Source organism: Bos indicus, chromosome 21, assembly GCF_029378745.1.
Source record: "Bos indicus isolate NIAB-ARS_2022 breed Sahiwal x Tharparkar chromosome 21, NIAB-ARS_B.indTharparkar_mat_pri_1.0, whole genome shotgun sequence".
Taxonomy (NCBI): domain Eukaryota; kingdom Metazoa; phylum Chordata; class Mammalia; order Artiodactyla; family Bovidae; genus Bos; species Bos indicus.
In genome coordinates, this window is record NC_091780.1 from 7,832,139 (window position 1) to 7,847,609 (window position 15,471).

Genomic DNA, 15,471 nt, shown 5'->3' on the forward strand with positions numbered 1-15,471 from the left:
GGGTCAGTGACAATAGTGAAAAATTAGAAATGCCCTTAAAATCCATTAGTAGGAAATTGATTATGAAGCTACAATCTGTCCATGGGATGGGATACTATAGAGCCACTAAACAGAATGAGATGGATGTCTTGTGTTCTGACATTAAAGGTGTCCAAAGTGTATTCTTAATTTAAAAAGGTCAGATGTGAACCAGATTGTCCTTTCAGTCAACAACCAATTAAACACTACAATGTGCTGGACACAGTGTTAGGTCTGGGACTATGATGGAAGGTTCAGTTTCCAGAGGTTTTGCGCTCAAGAAGCAGCCTAGTGAGTGAGACAGGCCTTAGTGAAGAATCACACAGGTGAATGGAAACATACCGACGTGAAGGCGCCACAAGGAGAGGTACCAGATGCTGCGAGAGCTCCGTGCGGCAGCCTGACCCAATGTGGGATCTGATAATGAGACACCCCAAAGGATGAGGAGAGGAGCCACCGTGGTTAGAGCCCCGAGTGGGAGGCCCAAGAGGAAGCTGAGCCGAGAGGGGGGCGGGACTAGGCTCTGATCGTGTGTGTGTGTGTGTGTGTGTGTGTGTGTGTGTGTGTGTGTACATCAGAATTTCTGAAAAGATACCTGGGAAACTGTTGGTAGTGAGTAAGCTATTAAAAATCAGACTGGAAATGGGGAGAAGGGAGGGTGAGGCTTATAGACACGAAGGAAAGGACATTTAAATTTGTAATTGTTTAGTCTTTCCTACCACTTAGGATTTCTTAAAAATTATATGTAGGTACTACTCTTATAATTTAAAAATCTAGTTAAGTTTTAAGAAGACACACACAACCAAAAGAAAAAAAACTAAGGCCCCAACATGTCTATTTTGGTGCTAACTCTTACAGCGAGTAGGGCCTGTTCTTCCCAGCCTTTTGGAGGAGCTAAAATTGACAACTGGAAAGCTGCCACAGAGCCTTTCTCTGACTATTAAAAGAAACTGGCTCAGTCCGGGGCTCTCAGAAATCAGTTTTTGAATGCCCTCTGCACCCGGTCACTCCTTGCATCTACTTTCCTGCAGGGATTCCCAGCTCCATGTCTTTTTTTTAGCCAAAGCCCTCCAGCGGCCTCCATACATACCCTGTGGTGTGTGTGGCCATGGAAGACCTCCCTACTGGGCAGAGACGGGAGAGGAAAGGAAGTGGCACCCTTGGACTGCGACATGACCCTGTCTTGCACAAGGATACGGATGAAGCAGGGGATGGCCAGCTCTGGCAGAGCAGAGAGAGAAAGCTATGCACTTTCACAGCTGGTCAGTTACAAAAGCAGCAGCAAGCTCACACTTCATGGTGACAAGCGGACTTGAGCTTCTGCTGAATTAAGGTGCAAACCTGAATCAAAACATAAACGGAGACACTTGATAGAAGGCACTGCAACGTCTGCTCCGTCCACTGTCCACTGCCTGACCCCGCCAGGTGTCCCTCTTCAATTACCGCTCAGAATTCCGTATCTGGCAGTTCACCCTCCCGCCAGTCAGTCTATTCAGTTCTGGGCTGAGTCTACTCTTCCTTAGCAACTCTTCTCTGGCTCTTCATAGTTCTTCATTATGTTGACTTGAAAATTACCTTTCTGTGACTTCTGCCCTCTTGATGACCAGGTGTTAGATGAACAAAACGTGCAATTTGAAATCCCAGGCCTTAGTTTGAACCCCTGTTCTGTCATCAGCCAACTCTGTGACCTTCAGACAGTTGTTTATTCTCCTCAAGACTTCATTTTCCCATCCTTAAATTAGGCGGTCAGCATCACTCTCACTGGTCATTTTGAGATTAAGTGGAGCCAGTGTACCTCGGTATTAGCTCCCTCAGGCCCTCCCTGTCCCAGCCCTCAGCTGCACTGAGAGATCCTGGCAATTACTGTTTTCCTCTCTGTGGGAGTTCTCATCTCCAGGGTAAAGAGATCCAGTTTGAGTCCACAAACATACTTTGAGCTACTCGAGTGCTCTTCACTTTGCTGTGGGAGAGATTTCCCTCTGAGTCATGGATTCCCTGAATTATTATCAAAAGGAGAAAAGAAGAAATCTCTCTCCCTCCTCCACAAGAATTGGAGTTCCACACTCAGAATGAACCCGGTGTTTTAAATTGAATATTCGTATGATGGGGTCTGCCTGCATAAACAGAAACATCCTTTTTACTAGTCATCAAGTTTTCTCTTCAAAAACTATCACACATTTTCCAAATCCGCGGGGACAGGGCCAGTTAGATAAGAGTCTGCCAGCCCTGGCTCTGGCTGTGTCTATTGACAGCTGATTGGCGCTGAGGAACCAGTGGTTTCCCCAGAAACACGCAGGAGGACCGCAGTGCAACAGCTGCTCTGTACCTTGCCAGGGCTTGAGGCGATTGGTCTCGTGAATGAGTTTTTTCAATTAATGACCTTGCTCCATATGGGACATTAAAGATGTTTTTGTTTTTAACCCAGGACGACATGCTAGAAGCTGAAAAGATTTAAGAATATTAAATATTCCTCCTCAGCCTCAAGATAACAGTTGATAAACACATAACCATAAGAGATCAAAAACATCAAAGGATAGGAGGAGAGGTGCAAGCCCCGGGGTGCTTAATAAAATACGAGAAAGACAGAGCATAGTCAAGCCACAAATCCCCAGCAGGGCCAGTACCTGGCAGTCTGTATAAAGCCAGAGTGGCAAGCAGGAGTCCTGTAACTCTGTTCACTCTAACATTTGTCCTAACATGCTCCAGATGTATTTAACAGGGGTACTTATATTATCTTAGCAAACAAAGTATTGCTCCAGAATTATGAACAGTGGCTTAGTTTGGAAAGATTGGGTGATCTAATCACAAGCTCTGTCAACTTCCTCTGTGCTCGCTCCCTCAGGAGGCCTCCTGCCTGGTGTGGTACTGTGCTTATCAAACTGTGTCACCCCAACATTCATGCTCCAAGGAGGGTCTTTTGGGGGCGGCTGGATGGAAGCAACTGGGTGGGCTTGCAGACCCTCTCCACCTGCTTCAGTGAGAACAGCTCCACTCTTACCTGCCTTGTATATTACAAAACCATGGACGATTCTGTCTGGACTAAAAGGCATTCTTTTGCTTTAAAATCAGAAACTTGAAAAGCAGCGGCATCATGATGTTTGAATCCTTTTGTAAGTTGCTTTTCTACTCAATGATGTGTTTTTGAAATATAACCACGTTATAACCACATAGATAGAGTTCAATCATTGTATGAATAAACCACATAACATTCATTCCCCTGCTGATGGGTATTTAGATGGGTTCCCCATTCGTCACCATCTCAAAATATTTCTTCAGTGGAGTTGAGGGCATTTTCCATATAGACACTGATGGACGGTGCCCTCTAAGCTAGACCAGAAGGGAAGGGACAGTGGGTGGATAGTGAGATGTGGAGAGTGGACAGAAGATGAGAAGCCGCATAGATGTGATAAAGTCAGGATGCCCCAACAGTCAAACAGGTTCTGTGAACTGTGGGATCCAGAGGTAGCGCAGATCATGGGGGACTGGGTGGCCGAGGATGGGGAGGAGAATGAGCCTGTCAAAGCCCCAGAGGCCGAGGTGTTAGCTGGGTCATTCACTGGGTGTTTTAGTTTGCTCTGTCAGCTCCACCCTGAACCCCTCTCTGTGCCCACTAAGCACCGTGTCTGTGGGCCGCCTTGCCCTCTGCCTGGGGGTCACGCAGCCTTGACCTTGGAAGAAGAGAGCACAGGGCAGTGAGCTTCATCCCTCTACCGAAGGCCACGGCTCCCTCCCCAATAACTCATCATTCCAGTCCCAGCAGACGCTCCCTCCCGTGCTTTCCCTCTGATGGTAAAACAGCCTGTTTGGGGTCCTCTAGTCTCTTCCTTAGGTTTCCTCCGTGCAAAGGGTCATTCTATTGACTTCTTTCCTTTATTCGTCTGTTAAACCGAACTATCCCTTTCTTGCCCAATAGCTGCAGACCAGTCTTATGGAGATCCTTGAAAATGATGACGGGAGGAAGGGTGGAGAGGAAGGTAGTGAGCCAGAACCCTGGTGAGGGGCAGTGTCTGAGTTTAGGTCAAATCAAACTGGCCCACATTTTTGTTGTTCATCTGTAAGTGCACTTAAAACCAAAAGCTCTATCTAATTTTTGTGTGAATTCCTAGTGTTTGAGTAATATGTGGCATGCAGAAAGCATTTTATAATTAAGATAAACTGAACTGAATAGCACTGAATTAAATTAAGCTGAATTGTTCTGAATAAATGAGATACTAATGTGGCACATTTTAAACTCATGGGTTCCCTTCTCCACTTCCCTCACCCCCTAATCCAGCATATGGCTTTTAGAAGCTTCATGAACATCAAATAACAAATTAGATCAGACACTGAGTTTCCAAAGTAAATAGTGAATACTAGATGTTCACTTATGTTAGCGTCTTATACAGAAAAACATTGAAGTTATGAAGATTTTGTGATGCATTCAGACCCTGTTAAGATTTCAGGATCCTCTTTCTTAATACTGTGAATATTTTTACTCATGGAAAACTTTGCATCCTATTTCCAAGACAAAAAGCAACTTAGCTCTTAGAACATGTTAATTATTCATTTGAAAGTAATTTTGATAGACTCACATCTTTTGCATTGACTTGAATTATAATACCGAGTAGAAACAAAAGATGAAATCTTTTTTAATTCGAATTTGAGCTTTGGTCAATCTAAAATATTGTGTGTAAAAGGTCTTTGTGACAATAAGAGTTAAATCTCTTCTGGCATCAGAAGGTGCTCTCCTCACCCTCTGGATCATAGAGATCATAAACACGGGGAAAAGACAAAGTAAACATGATCTATTAATATTTGCATTGCGGGCAGGGCAAGCTTTTTCTCTTGTTTATTTTTTTTTTATTTCCTGAGCACTGAACATTTGATTCCTCACTCTGTCCCTGTAGCTCCAGTTTGAAAAGCATTTCTAGTCAGAACTTCAGGCCAACTTGAAGATAATGACTAATTATGGTTTGCCAAAATCACACTTTCAGTTTATTTATATCCTGTAATTTAAGAAGTCATTTTAAAACAAAAGCTATTGTTAGTATTTACAAATATGAAATGCTGATTCTCCTAACACAGCAATAAAAGTTATTACTGAGAATCTTGATTTGGAGTAGCCTCGTCATAAGAAGTCTAGATCTAGTAACTCAGTAGGTTTAACATATGACAAATGAGATGACAGTCTAGAGTCTACCCTGATTATCATCTCAGAAATGCATTTAGCTGGTAGTCAGAGGAGCAAGTCTCTCTGGCTTTGCTTTCTCACTGCTGTCTCTGCACTAGAAGACTCTAGTGCTGTGGCTTTATGTAATCTAAGATTTAGGTTGTACTTTAATGCTCTTTCATTTGTGACATCAATTTGAATATTTTTGACAATTTGTGTTATCCTCATTTTGTAGATGAAAAAATTGAGGTTGCTGAGGGGGTAATTTGCCCAGGGTATTTCACAGCTAATAAAGCCTGGAGATGAGACTCAGGCCTTGACGCTGGGCCTTCACATTCTCTGTCTCCACCCTGTCATGAACGCGGACATCCCTCCTGCCTGGTACACGCTGCCCTGAGCACCCTGATTCCTCCAGCTTCCAGGAGCTAGGACTGATTCATGTGATTATTCATGCCTGTTTGTTTGCTTAATGTCTTTTTTATTTGAAGGGATGCATTTTGCATTTTATTTGAAAGGATTTTATTACTTTATGCTCATAATATCATGTGTGCGAGTGTGCTAAGTCACTTCAGTCGTGTCCGATTCTTTGCAACCCCATGGACTGTAGCCCTCCAGGTTCCTCGGTCCATGGGATTCTCCAGGCAGGAATACTGGAGTGGGCTGCCATGCCCTCCTCCAGGGGATCTTCCCAACCCAGGAGTTGAACCCGCGTCTCTTATGTCTCCTGCATTGGCAGGCGGGTTCTTTACCACTCACGCCACCTGACAGCCCCATCATATCATCAAGTGGTTCTTTTCTATTCGAGAATTTTTAAATGGGCTTCGTTTTCAAGGAACTGAGCTGTTTACTGTGCTTGGGCAATTCCCATGGGCCGGTTTGCTGAGGATGTAGTCAAATGGGCTTGGCAGACCAAGCACGGGGATGGGGTCAGGGTTTCAGTGGGTGAGGTTGCTGACACTGGGGGTAAGTCCCCCTCTCTGGACTGGCCAGTGGGTAGGGGGCTGTGCTTGCCCACTTCTCCTGCAGCACTGGCACTTTTTAATTCATCTCCTTCCTTCTGGAAACCCTCCTCCTTCTACCAATAATGCACTCATGGGAAAATAGACTTTTAAATGATTTACTAGAAATAAGTCCTGGCCACAGCATCAAGCCGTCTGGACTCAGCGTCCAGGGCCTGGTACATTCTCTCTCCACCGCATGATGCTTTTAAAACATAACTCTCCCCAGAGTTGATTGTGCTTCCACATAAATTATATTGTTTAGGTTGCTGGAAGTTTCCTTGGCTTTCTGCTTATCACTGCAAGAACAGTTTGTTCCCTGCCGCCGCTGCCAAGCATGTAAGCAAACATGTTTCTTCTTTTCGTGATGACAGGCGCATCTCATCGTCCTGAGAGGAAGCCCCTCTCGAGAGGAGGCAGCCACGTCTGCACACTCCGTCGCCTGTGCCGCCATAGCTTCCGGGAGGCCTGAGCACCACGGTGAGAGCAAGAGTGAGCCTTCCATGGGGGCAGAGTGGCCAGCTCCCTGCCTGGCCCTTGCGCCCTCGGGGTTGTGGGCTCGCTGCCTTTGGCATGGGTGAACAGGCAGAGGGAGCTATGATAGTTGCCTCAGAGAGCCTTCTCGGTTAGGTCCAGCAGAGCCCTTTGGTTTCTAGCCCTTTTCAGCCTTCTTCTAGACTTGTATTCTCAAACACAGCAAACCCAAATGTAGCTATCAGAGCCTCAGAGAGTTCATGCTGGGCTTACAGGGAAGCCTCCTGGGCTTTCAAAGGTGATCTATTTTTAAAGATTGTTGTGGAGCTACTGTGGCAACAGATCTGGCCTGTTGAAACGCCAGCCTTCAGGCTCTCCCAGGGCTGAGCTTTCAATCAGGATAAACTTACACGTCTTCAGGATTCCAAAAGGAAGTTGCCACTTATGAGTCATATAGTTTTTCTTAGCCCCACATAATAGGTAGAACAGTGAGCTTGGGAGTTTTTTAGTCTTTCATCCCAGCTCCGAGCATACAGTATGCCTCTATTCATGGAGAACATGCCATCCTAATGACTTTTTCTTGCTGTTGGCCAGAATATTCAGAAATAGAGTATGATTCATAAAGAAGACCTGAGGTGTATTCCAAGATGTCAGATAAAAATACCTATCCATTATTGGAAAACAAGGTCCAGTGTGTCATCAAGCTGGAAGTCAACATTTGGAAGGCTTGAGGTTGAGGTTCTGGGAGCAGGCGCTGGGCTCACATGAGAAGGCTGGTTGGGGGCAAGACGAAGGGGGCGCCTTGGGAGCAGACTGGTCTGCAGAGGTCCTTGGGACAGGCAGGGGCTCCTGTTCTGGGAGGAGCTGGGGAAGGGGGTCTGTCTGTCCATCCCCCTTAATGGTCCCTCATTCTGGTCTCCGGGAGCTTTGTGCACCTTTTCAGAGCCGGAGGATAGGGAAGGCAGACGCCCTTTCTCATTCTAGCTCCCTAGAGCACTCCACACCTCAACCAACTTCCAAACCTGCAGAAAGCCAACATTTTCTCCAACCTGTTGGTGGCTAACATTCCTTTAACAGGTAAGAGAACCTCCCATGCCACAAGTATTAATAGGATACTTAAAACGCCAACAGGATGGAAACCCCTAGATTAGCAGGAGTCCCAAACCCACATGTCCATGGGGACCAGGCAAGCAACCCGAGTGAAGCAGATGGCCCTTAGAAACCAGCAGCAGCACACTTAGGATTGGCAGCTGACCCTCGGCTGTAATCTGAGAGATGCAATAGGGGTGGGGAGGGCTGTGGCAAGCTGGAGAAGCCCGTCCCCCGTCCACATTGAGCAACGGCTGTTCCGCTCTGGCCCACCACTGCCATGTGGAAGGCAGGCTCGTATCGGCAGGTCTGCCTTTTCAAGAGAAGGCAGAAATCTGAAGTTTTATGTGAAATCAATGCATAGTTGATGGTAACTAAGTCAAATATGTTTCAGGCTCTGGGGGAGGCAAACAAGTGTGGAGGGCTAGATCCCTAACTTCTGACTTGGGAGCATGAGATGCATTTTTTTCTAAGTTTTCCAGTCTAAATATGGCGTTGATATAGCCTCCCCTGTAAATTGAGAATGCTACTAATACCTACTAGATACAGATAATTAGATCTGTGAAAATTTAATGACCTCACTTAGTAATAGTATGTATGTAGTACATAATTGTGGTAGTAATAATATGTATGCATGTAGTTTGTAGTGTCACGGTTCTAACCGAGTTAACAAAGGTAACTTACCACGGCTCTGTGAGGTTGATACAAGTCCCCAGGTCTCAGATGGAGAAACTGAGGCGTGGAGGCTTAGGTAATTTCCCAAGAGCCACAGCCAGGGGATGGTAGACTTGAACCCCGCCTGTTGACCTCCCTGCGGTATAACAAGGACCGGCACCACACATGCCTTTTCCGTCCTTCCCCCCGCCCCCACTTACACCTGCCAAAGAGTGTGTGGCTCTGGGGAGGGAGAGGACGCTAGAAGAGTGAAGGCAGCCCAAGGAGGCCCACCTAGGAGCCCACACAGGTCTCAGCCCTGCTTCTCGGGTAGCTCAGACCACATGGTGACCTGCACCAGGAAGCCGACTTGCCTGTCAGTGTCTGAGATATCGGAGGAGGGTGAGTAGGGAAGGACGAGAAGCAAACTTGCCCAGGAGCAGGGAGCTGGACAGTCGCAGTTGGCTTTGCAGGTTAGGAAGGGGGGCGCTTCTGCCTGAGGCCTGGAGGAATGGCTGCTTGAAACACTGACCCACGCAGCCCCCAGGAGCCTGGAGCCAGCGGGAATCTCAGCAGCGTCATATTAACGACGGCGGCGGCGGCGGTAGCAAGTGTCACCGGATGCAGGCGCTGGCGCTGTCACCAACATGCCCGTCTCATCCTAACAAGCCTTGGAGGCAGGACACAACCTCCCATTTCACAAAGGAGGTAACCTAGCTAGCTCTCCACACCGCCAGCCCCGTCCATACTCTCTCTACTCACCGCTTTACCCAAGAAGGACAAAGCCCCAGTCCATCCGAGGAGGCTCCCTTCTCAGACTCGGCTTCCACTGGTCAGAGGACACGTGAAATGTCTATCACTTGACACTGGCAGGAAGCGTTTACTTGAGAGCAAGGAGGAGGCGGGGCAGAGAAGCTTTCGGATCAGAACAGATGCTGAGCCGCAGCAGCAGGACGACCTGGAACAGGGGCAGAGAAAAGCCCAGCCCTCGCCCCCAAGGCCTCAGCCCTCAAACCCGAAATGGGTGCGTCAGAAGAACCAAAGCACAGAGACACGCAGCTCATTCCTACTGTGTTAAGAGGCTTGAGTATGCTGCCAGGGGACCCTGTGTTTCCTTGATGGAGAACACGGGGGAGACTGGGGACAACGAGCTGGCGGGCTGCTGCTCAGCTCGTTTGTCCCAGCCTTACCCACACGTGCCTAAGCTCAGCCTGCGCCCAGAGAGGGCGGCCGTGTTAGCACGTATGGACTCGGCATGCCCCAATAAAGCAGGAGGGAGTGGGTCCCCCTTCCATCCAGGAGCCACAGCGGCAGTGGCTAGGTGCCTCCCCACCGCCGTTCAGGGCGCCTGGTTTTCATTTCTCTGCTGTCTCCTAACACACAGCCGACACAGTGACGAGGAACCCACCCGGGGCTGAGGCTCTCCAGGCCTCTGCTACCTCCAGCAAGGGGAAAGGAAAGGAGAGAATTTGGAAGTGATCTTTGACAGCTAAGCGAGGGCCTGGCCTCCCTACCCAGCTCTCATCCAGGCAGGCCTCTCTGGCCGGGACTCTGGTCACTTGTGGTTCGGAAGTCCCAGTCGGATCCCCTGGGAGCAAATCCATACTTTCCACTGAGCACCGAGGACCTCAGCTCTACTCTCCTATGCGGAAACTTGTCTGTGCCGAGTACAGTTTGTTTGTTTGTTTTTAAAAGAATCGTTAATGGGGGGAAATTTCTCATTAGGGGATTCTCCACAGCCTGCTTGCTGAATGCCCATTGAAGGCATCGCCCTCCGATAAACAAAACGTCACGGGCCAAGGAGCCAGTGTGTTTCTGGCTCCACACTCAAACGAACCCTTTGCCCTGTGCCTTCCTGCATTCCTTATGCAGACAAAACTGCCTGAGAAGTCACGGAGGATTGTCATTGCATAAGGGTGCCCAATTCAGGCTAGCGAAATGTCACTAACCTGAGCCTGGCCAGCTTCCCAGAGCAGCCATAGACAAACTTGGTATTAACAGTTCTCCCAGCCCTGCTGAGTGTCAGGGCATTGGCCTTGTGTTTATAACTCTTCTCCTAAAGCATATTAAAATGAAATGGGCTGAAGCCAAGTACATTTTAGTGTAAACCTTTGAGAGGCACAGCCCGCTAAACTCGGGTGGCCTTGTTTGGAAGTGGCCCCATGTGGGGCCTGGGCCTGGGAGCTCTGTTGGTTTCAGAGACAACAGGAGAGGATGGGCTATGCCCCTGCCCACCTTCAGGAGGGGGCGGGATCCCCAGTTCTCAGCTCTGTGGACAGACTCACGGCGTGTCTCCCCAGCCCTCTCTCATCCTGACGTCTCCCCTCATCGTATACAGTAGTCAGGAAATATGTGGATATCTAAAGGGGTTTTCTGCATCTCCGTGAAGTCCCCTGGCTTTTCCCCTCCACAGTCATCCCTTTGTTCAACTCCTCCTCCTGTGGCCTGGTTCTCAGAATTCCCTGTGCCAGGCCCTGCCCAACCTGAGGCCCACTCCCTAATCATAGGTTATCTTCCCCTGCCCATGGCCATGCTTGGCGGGGCCTGCTGCCTCCGTCTCCCACCTCCAACCTGAGGCCCCTGACCGCTGCTGGCCACCCCTCAACTATCCCTTCCTCCTCAGTCTTCCCACTGCCCACCCCCCAAGCCCTGTGTGCTCTCAGAGACCCTGCCTCAGCTCCTACCCAGGGCCCACTTCTCAGTGCAAAACGCCCAGCCTGCCTGAACCTGGCACCTGAGCGCCCCAAGCAGGCATCAGCATCCAGCCTGCTCTGCGCCCCGCAGGCCGGGTGGGGAAGGGAAGGGGCAGAGAGAGTAGTGGGTGAGGCCAGAGAAGAAAAGGGGCTAGTAGGACCCCCTCTCAGAAACCTCTGGAAAGCAGCCTAGAGCACAGCCCGTCTAGAGGACCAGGGCCTAGACAGAGGCCAGGTGCTGCCCACCTGAGCATACTCCAGGCCAGACAGGGCATGGCTTCGTGGGTGCTCTGTCCTCAGGGCTCCAGGAAGCCCAGGAGCCCAAAAGTGGGGCAAGCGCAGGCTGCAGGGGTGGCAGCTCTTGAGGCCGATGGAGAAGTAGAAGGGGTGGCCTTTTGCACCCTGAGTCTGTGCTCGGTCTCTCTTCACCGAGGTACAACCTGTGGCAGAACTGAAACCTCATCGAGCTTTGCTTGCAAACTGCATTTCATCTGTGTGCCTAAGAACAAAGCCCGCAGCTTTATCCCTTCCTCGGGAGGATGAAACACTCTGGTAACCACTTCTATGAGGCGCTAGTGTTTCACTTAGTGCTAGCCCTGGGATTTCTTTGGAAGGACTGATGCTGAGGCTGAAACTCCAGTACTTTGGCCACCTCATGTGAAGAGATGACTCATTGGAAAAGACTCTGATGCTGGGAGAGATTGGGGGCAGGAGGAGAAGGGGACGACAGAGGATGAGATGGCTGGATGGCATCATTGACTCGATGGACGTGAGTCTGAGTGAACTCTGGGAGTTGGTGATGGACAGGGAGGCCTGGCGTGCTGCGATTCATGGGGTCGCAAAGAGTCGGACACGACTGAGCGACTGAACTGACTGAACTGAACTGATAAGTTATGTCCACAACTTCTTGGGAAAGCCTAAGTTACTAACACTCTGACTTGACTTTGAAACATATTATTAGGGCAGCTTATGGAAATCACATATACTTTACCAAGACAAGCCACTTGGGCAACAGGCCTGAGACTGCTGGATCCCTGGGTGGCCCCAAGCAGTGCTGGAGGAGGACAGTCCTGGCCCGCTTCTGATGGTGAGGACTTTGAGGCCGGCATCCCCATGGTGACTGAGCCCTGCCAGGACCTGTGGGCCCCAGGCGCTGTGAGACCAGCCTGCCTCCACCTTGGTCGCCTCGCTCTGCTGAGGCAAGCCCGCCCCTGAGATGGCTGTGGACTTCCAGGGGCCACGCGGCTCAGCGCCAGCAGGTCTGAGGTGTCTCCCAGACGCTGGGGACGATGTTCCTCTTGAAGGTGATCTTTTGGTGTGGAGAAAGCTGTCTTCGGCTTCGTCTCTCCTCAGAAAACTCTGTGCCCCGCACCCCGAGGCTGCTGGGTGGTCTCAGGGCAGCTGCCTGCACAGGGCCCCCGGCAGCTCCCAGCAGGGTCTAAATGGGTTCAATCTGTTTGCCTGCGGGGTGTTGGTGCTCCTCTGGGCTAACGCCAGGCTAAGATTTGGGACTTTCCATTTTCAAATTCCCTGGGGTCCTTAAAGTTTTTGCAGTTGGTGCAGAGTACTATTTCCCAAGACTATTACCAAGGATGATTGTCACATTGTCCACCCAGGCCTCTCTCATAATGAAAGCTGTCCTCACTATTCCAAATCTGACCTTTGGACAGCCTCGAGAAAATGAGCCCAGGGCTACCAAAATTTCTTTTAATTAAAAACCTCCTGACCTCTTGCTCTTGGAAAGGAGCCCTGGTTTTTTACGCTTCTGTATGAACACGCAGATGGAACAGTCTGAAGGGGCCTCTGGGCCACACTAGCCCCTCACCCTAACTTGCAGACAGCCCCAGCGTACTGCGGGAGTGAAAATGGGAGACGTTCGTGGCCTTGGAACACCTGTGCCACTGGGGCTCAGATTTATAAAGCTAAGTCATGGCCCTGTGCTTTAGAAAGTGACCTCATCCCTTGCTGAGGCCACCTAGCATCAGGTTGCCGAGGATTCTAGAAGAGCTTTTTAAGCTCAGCAACAGCCACGTGCGTGAACGCTGAAACTGCTAACTCCTTGTGAACCCGCACCCTGCATCAGGCACAAGGCCTGTGCCAGGAAGTGGCATCCCACCCCAGGGGCTGTGACCTTCTGTCCTTCTGGCAACTCCACTGTCACTTGGGCCAGGAGGACCTCTGAGGGGATGCCCGCTCCTAGGAGAACCAGCTCTGCCTCTCAGGGAGTCAGTCCTTAGGGGTAGTAGGGCAAATTTTCTCTCTCCTCAGAGACTAATCATGGGGTACATGGTTTAGAATGCTAATTTGGGGGACGGGGGAAAATAAGTCAGGGTTTTGCAGTAAAGGCGCTCTCCTATATCCTGGGTAAAAATAAAAATAGTGTCAAATTTACAGACAGGGAAGGTGCCCACAGTGTGTGCCCTGGACTTTCCACTATTCCCGAGTCCTGGACTATTCTCACATGCAGCATCCTGACAGGATGCCTGACTTGTGGTCAACTTGTACGTGACAACAGGTGTCAGAGAACCCGCTCCCTGGCCCTGCCTCTGCTGACTAGACACTCCCAGGAACAGAATTAGGAGAAACATGGACCTGTTGAGGAGCCAAGGACTCTGAAATAGGGGAAGAGAAGCAGCAGTTTTAGGAGCTGGCCCCCGAGGGCAGATCCTCAGGCAGGGCCGCTCTCTGACGCCTCACCGCAAAGCCCAGCTTTCTTCTGCTTCAGTAGCTATTGTGGCCTGGGTTTGAGTAATAAATTCCTTCCTTCCCCCCAGCCCCTTCCTTCCTCCCTAGCTTCCAGTCCCTCTTCCAGAGATCCAAAGACGCTAACAAGCGTTCTCTTTGGAAAATGTGACTGGGCCTCCCTGACTTAGAGCTTGTGAGCCTTTTGTGCACCAGTATGACTTAGGCCAGTCGGCTTCCTTTCTCCCAGAGCCCTGTGAGGTCAGCTACACAAGGGAAGGGACAAGCGTCACTCAGGTCTGGGGACCAGCCCAGATGGGGCGGTTTTGTGGGGGGAGATGGGTCAGCATGTGACTGCCAGGGAAAGGGGCACTAAAAGCTGGGAGGACTTTATGAGGGGCTGGAAAGCAAGAAAGCACAGCTATGTCCACCTGTGTCTGGAAGACCAGCTCCTTACCCAGGAAGGGAGGGGAACACTTCCCATCCCTTTTGACCTCCTCCTTTTTCTGAACCTGGCACCACTTCTGCAAAAGCCTGGGTCAGAAACTCAGTTCTTATCCATCTGGTCCTGCCTCCTTCCCATGCCCTTTACATGTGCTCGTCCTTAGAGTGAGGGTTCACCTCCGGGAAAAAGGCTAAGACTCAGAAAAACCTCTCCTCTTCAAGAATGGCTCAGTTACAGTCTCTGGTTAATTGCCAGTTAAACAGAAACTAAAATATCAACAGTACTCCATTCTTGAGTAGACTTGTTAATTTTTAGACATGGAACATACATCTCCGTGATGCTTTTAGAATCAACAATATAAATGCCACATCATCTCCACATTTGCTGTCATCAGATTATCAAAGTAACCAAAATAGATACTTAGTTCGAACATTTACTTCGAACATTTAATCTCTAATATATTCTCCCGTGAGTCAACAAAGACTAAAGTGATGTAACATTTTTCATATACAATAGTAACATTTTCTTCTACCAAGAAAAAAACTGAGAACTACTTTAGAAATCCATCTGCTGGTTTGGCAGTGGACAGACCCCCAGTGAAAGAGCGGAGCAGGGACCCCAGCTCATTAGACTTCTGTCTAGTTTCAAAGCCTGGGGCCAGCTGACTTCCCTGAAAGGCAGCACCAACCCCCAGCCCAATTCTCACTTCTATCTGATAGCTGCATAGATCTTCAGCAGAGAAAATCTTGCAGATAAATGAAGCTTACTTGTTTTCAGACCTAGGTTTTTAGACCTTACTTGTTTTCAGACTTTAGGTTGCCTGGATTCGATAGACACATCTCCCAAGTGTTTGCTTCTCTCCTTTCCACAACAGCTCACTTGGGATGTACTTGAATCATTTCCAGAAACCTACATTTCTCATTGTGAATTTCAGAGCTGTTCTCAAGTTCTTGAGGTGTATGGAGCCATTTATGTGCGTGCTTCAGGCCACTGGACTCTGTCTGCTTTCACAGCAGTGTTTCGTACTCTCCATGTTCATCTCTGCTCCCAGTGGCCCGCTGGTTAGCCTAGCATGGATGCTGCTGCTGCTGCTGCTAAGTCGCTTCAGTCGTGTCCGACTCTGTGCAACCCCATAGACGGCAGCCCACCAGGCTCCCCCGTCCCTGGGATTCTCCAGGCAAGAACACTGGAGTGGGTTGCCATTTCCTTCTCCAAAGGAAATGAAAGTGAAAAGTGAAAGTGAAGTCGCTCAGTCGTGTCCGACTCTTA

At 49.4% G+C, this 15,471-nt stretch overlaps 1 protein-coding gene across 12 annotated transcripts in view; it reads left to right on the forward strand.

The window, feature by feature from the left end:
- The window catches only part of TTC23 (tetratricopeptide repeat domain 23), a 158,880-nt gene that overhangs the window by 117,288 nt on the left and 26,121 nt on the right, over positions 1-15,471 (forward strand). For all 12 annotated transcript variants that reach the window (XM_070775029.1, XM_019983298.2, XM_070775023.1 and 9 more), the window contains one exon: positions 6,540-6,645. In XM_070775029.1, the coding sequence (XP_070631130.1) occupies positions 6,540-6,645 (106 nt within the window). The remainder of the gene's footprint in view (positions 1-6,539; positions 6,646-15,471) is intronic.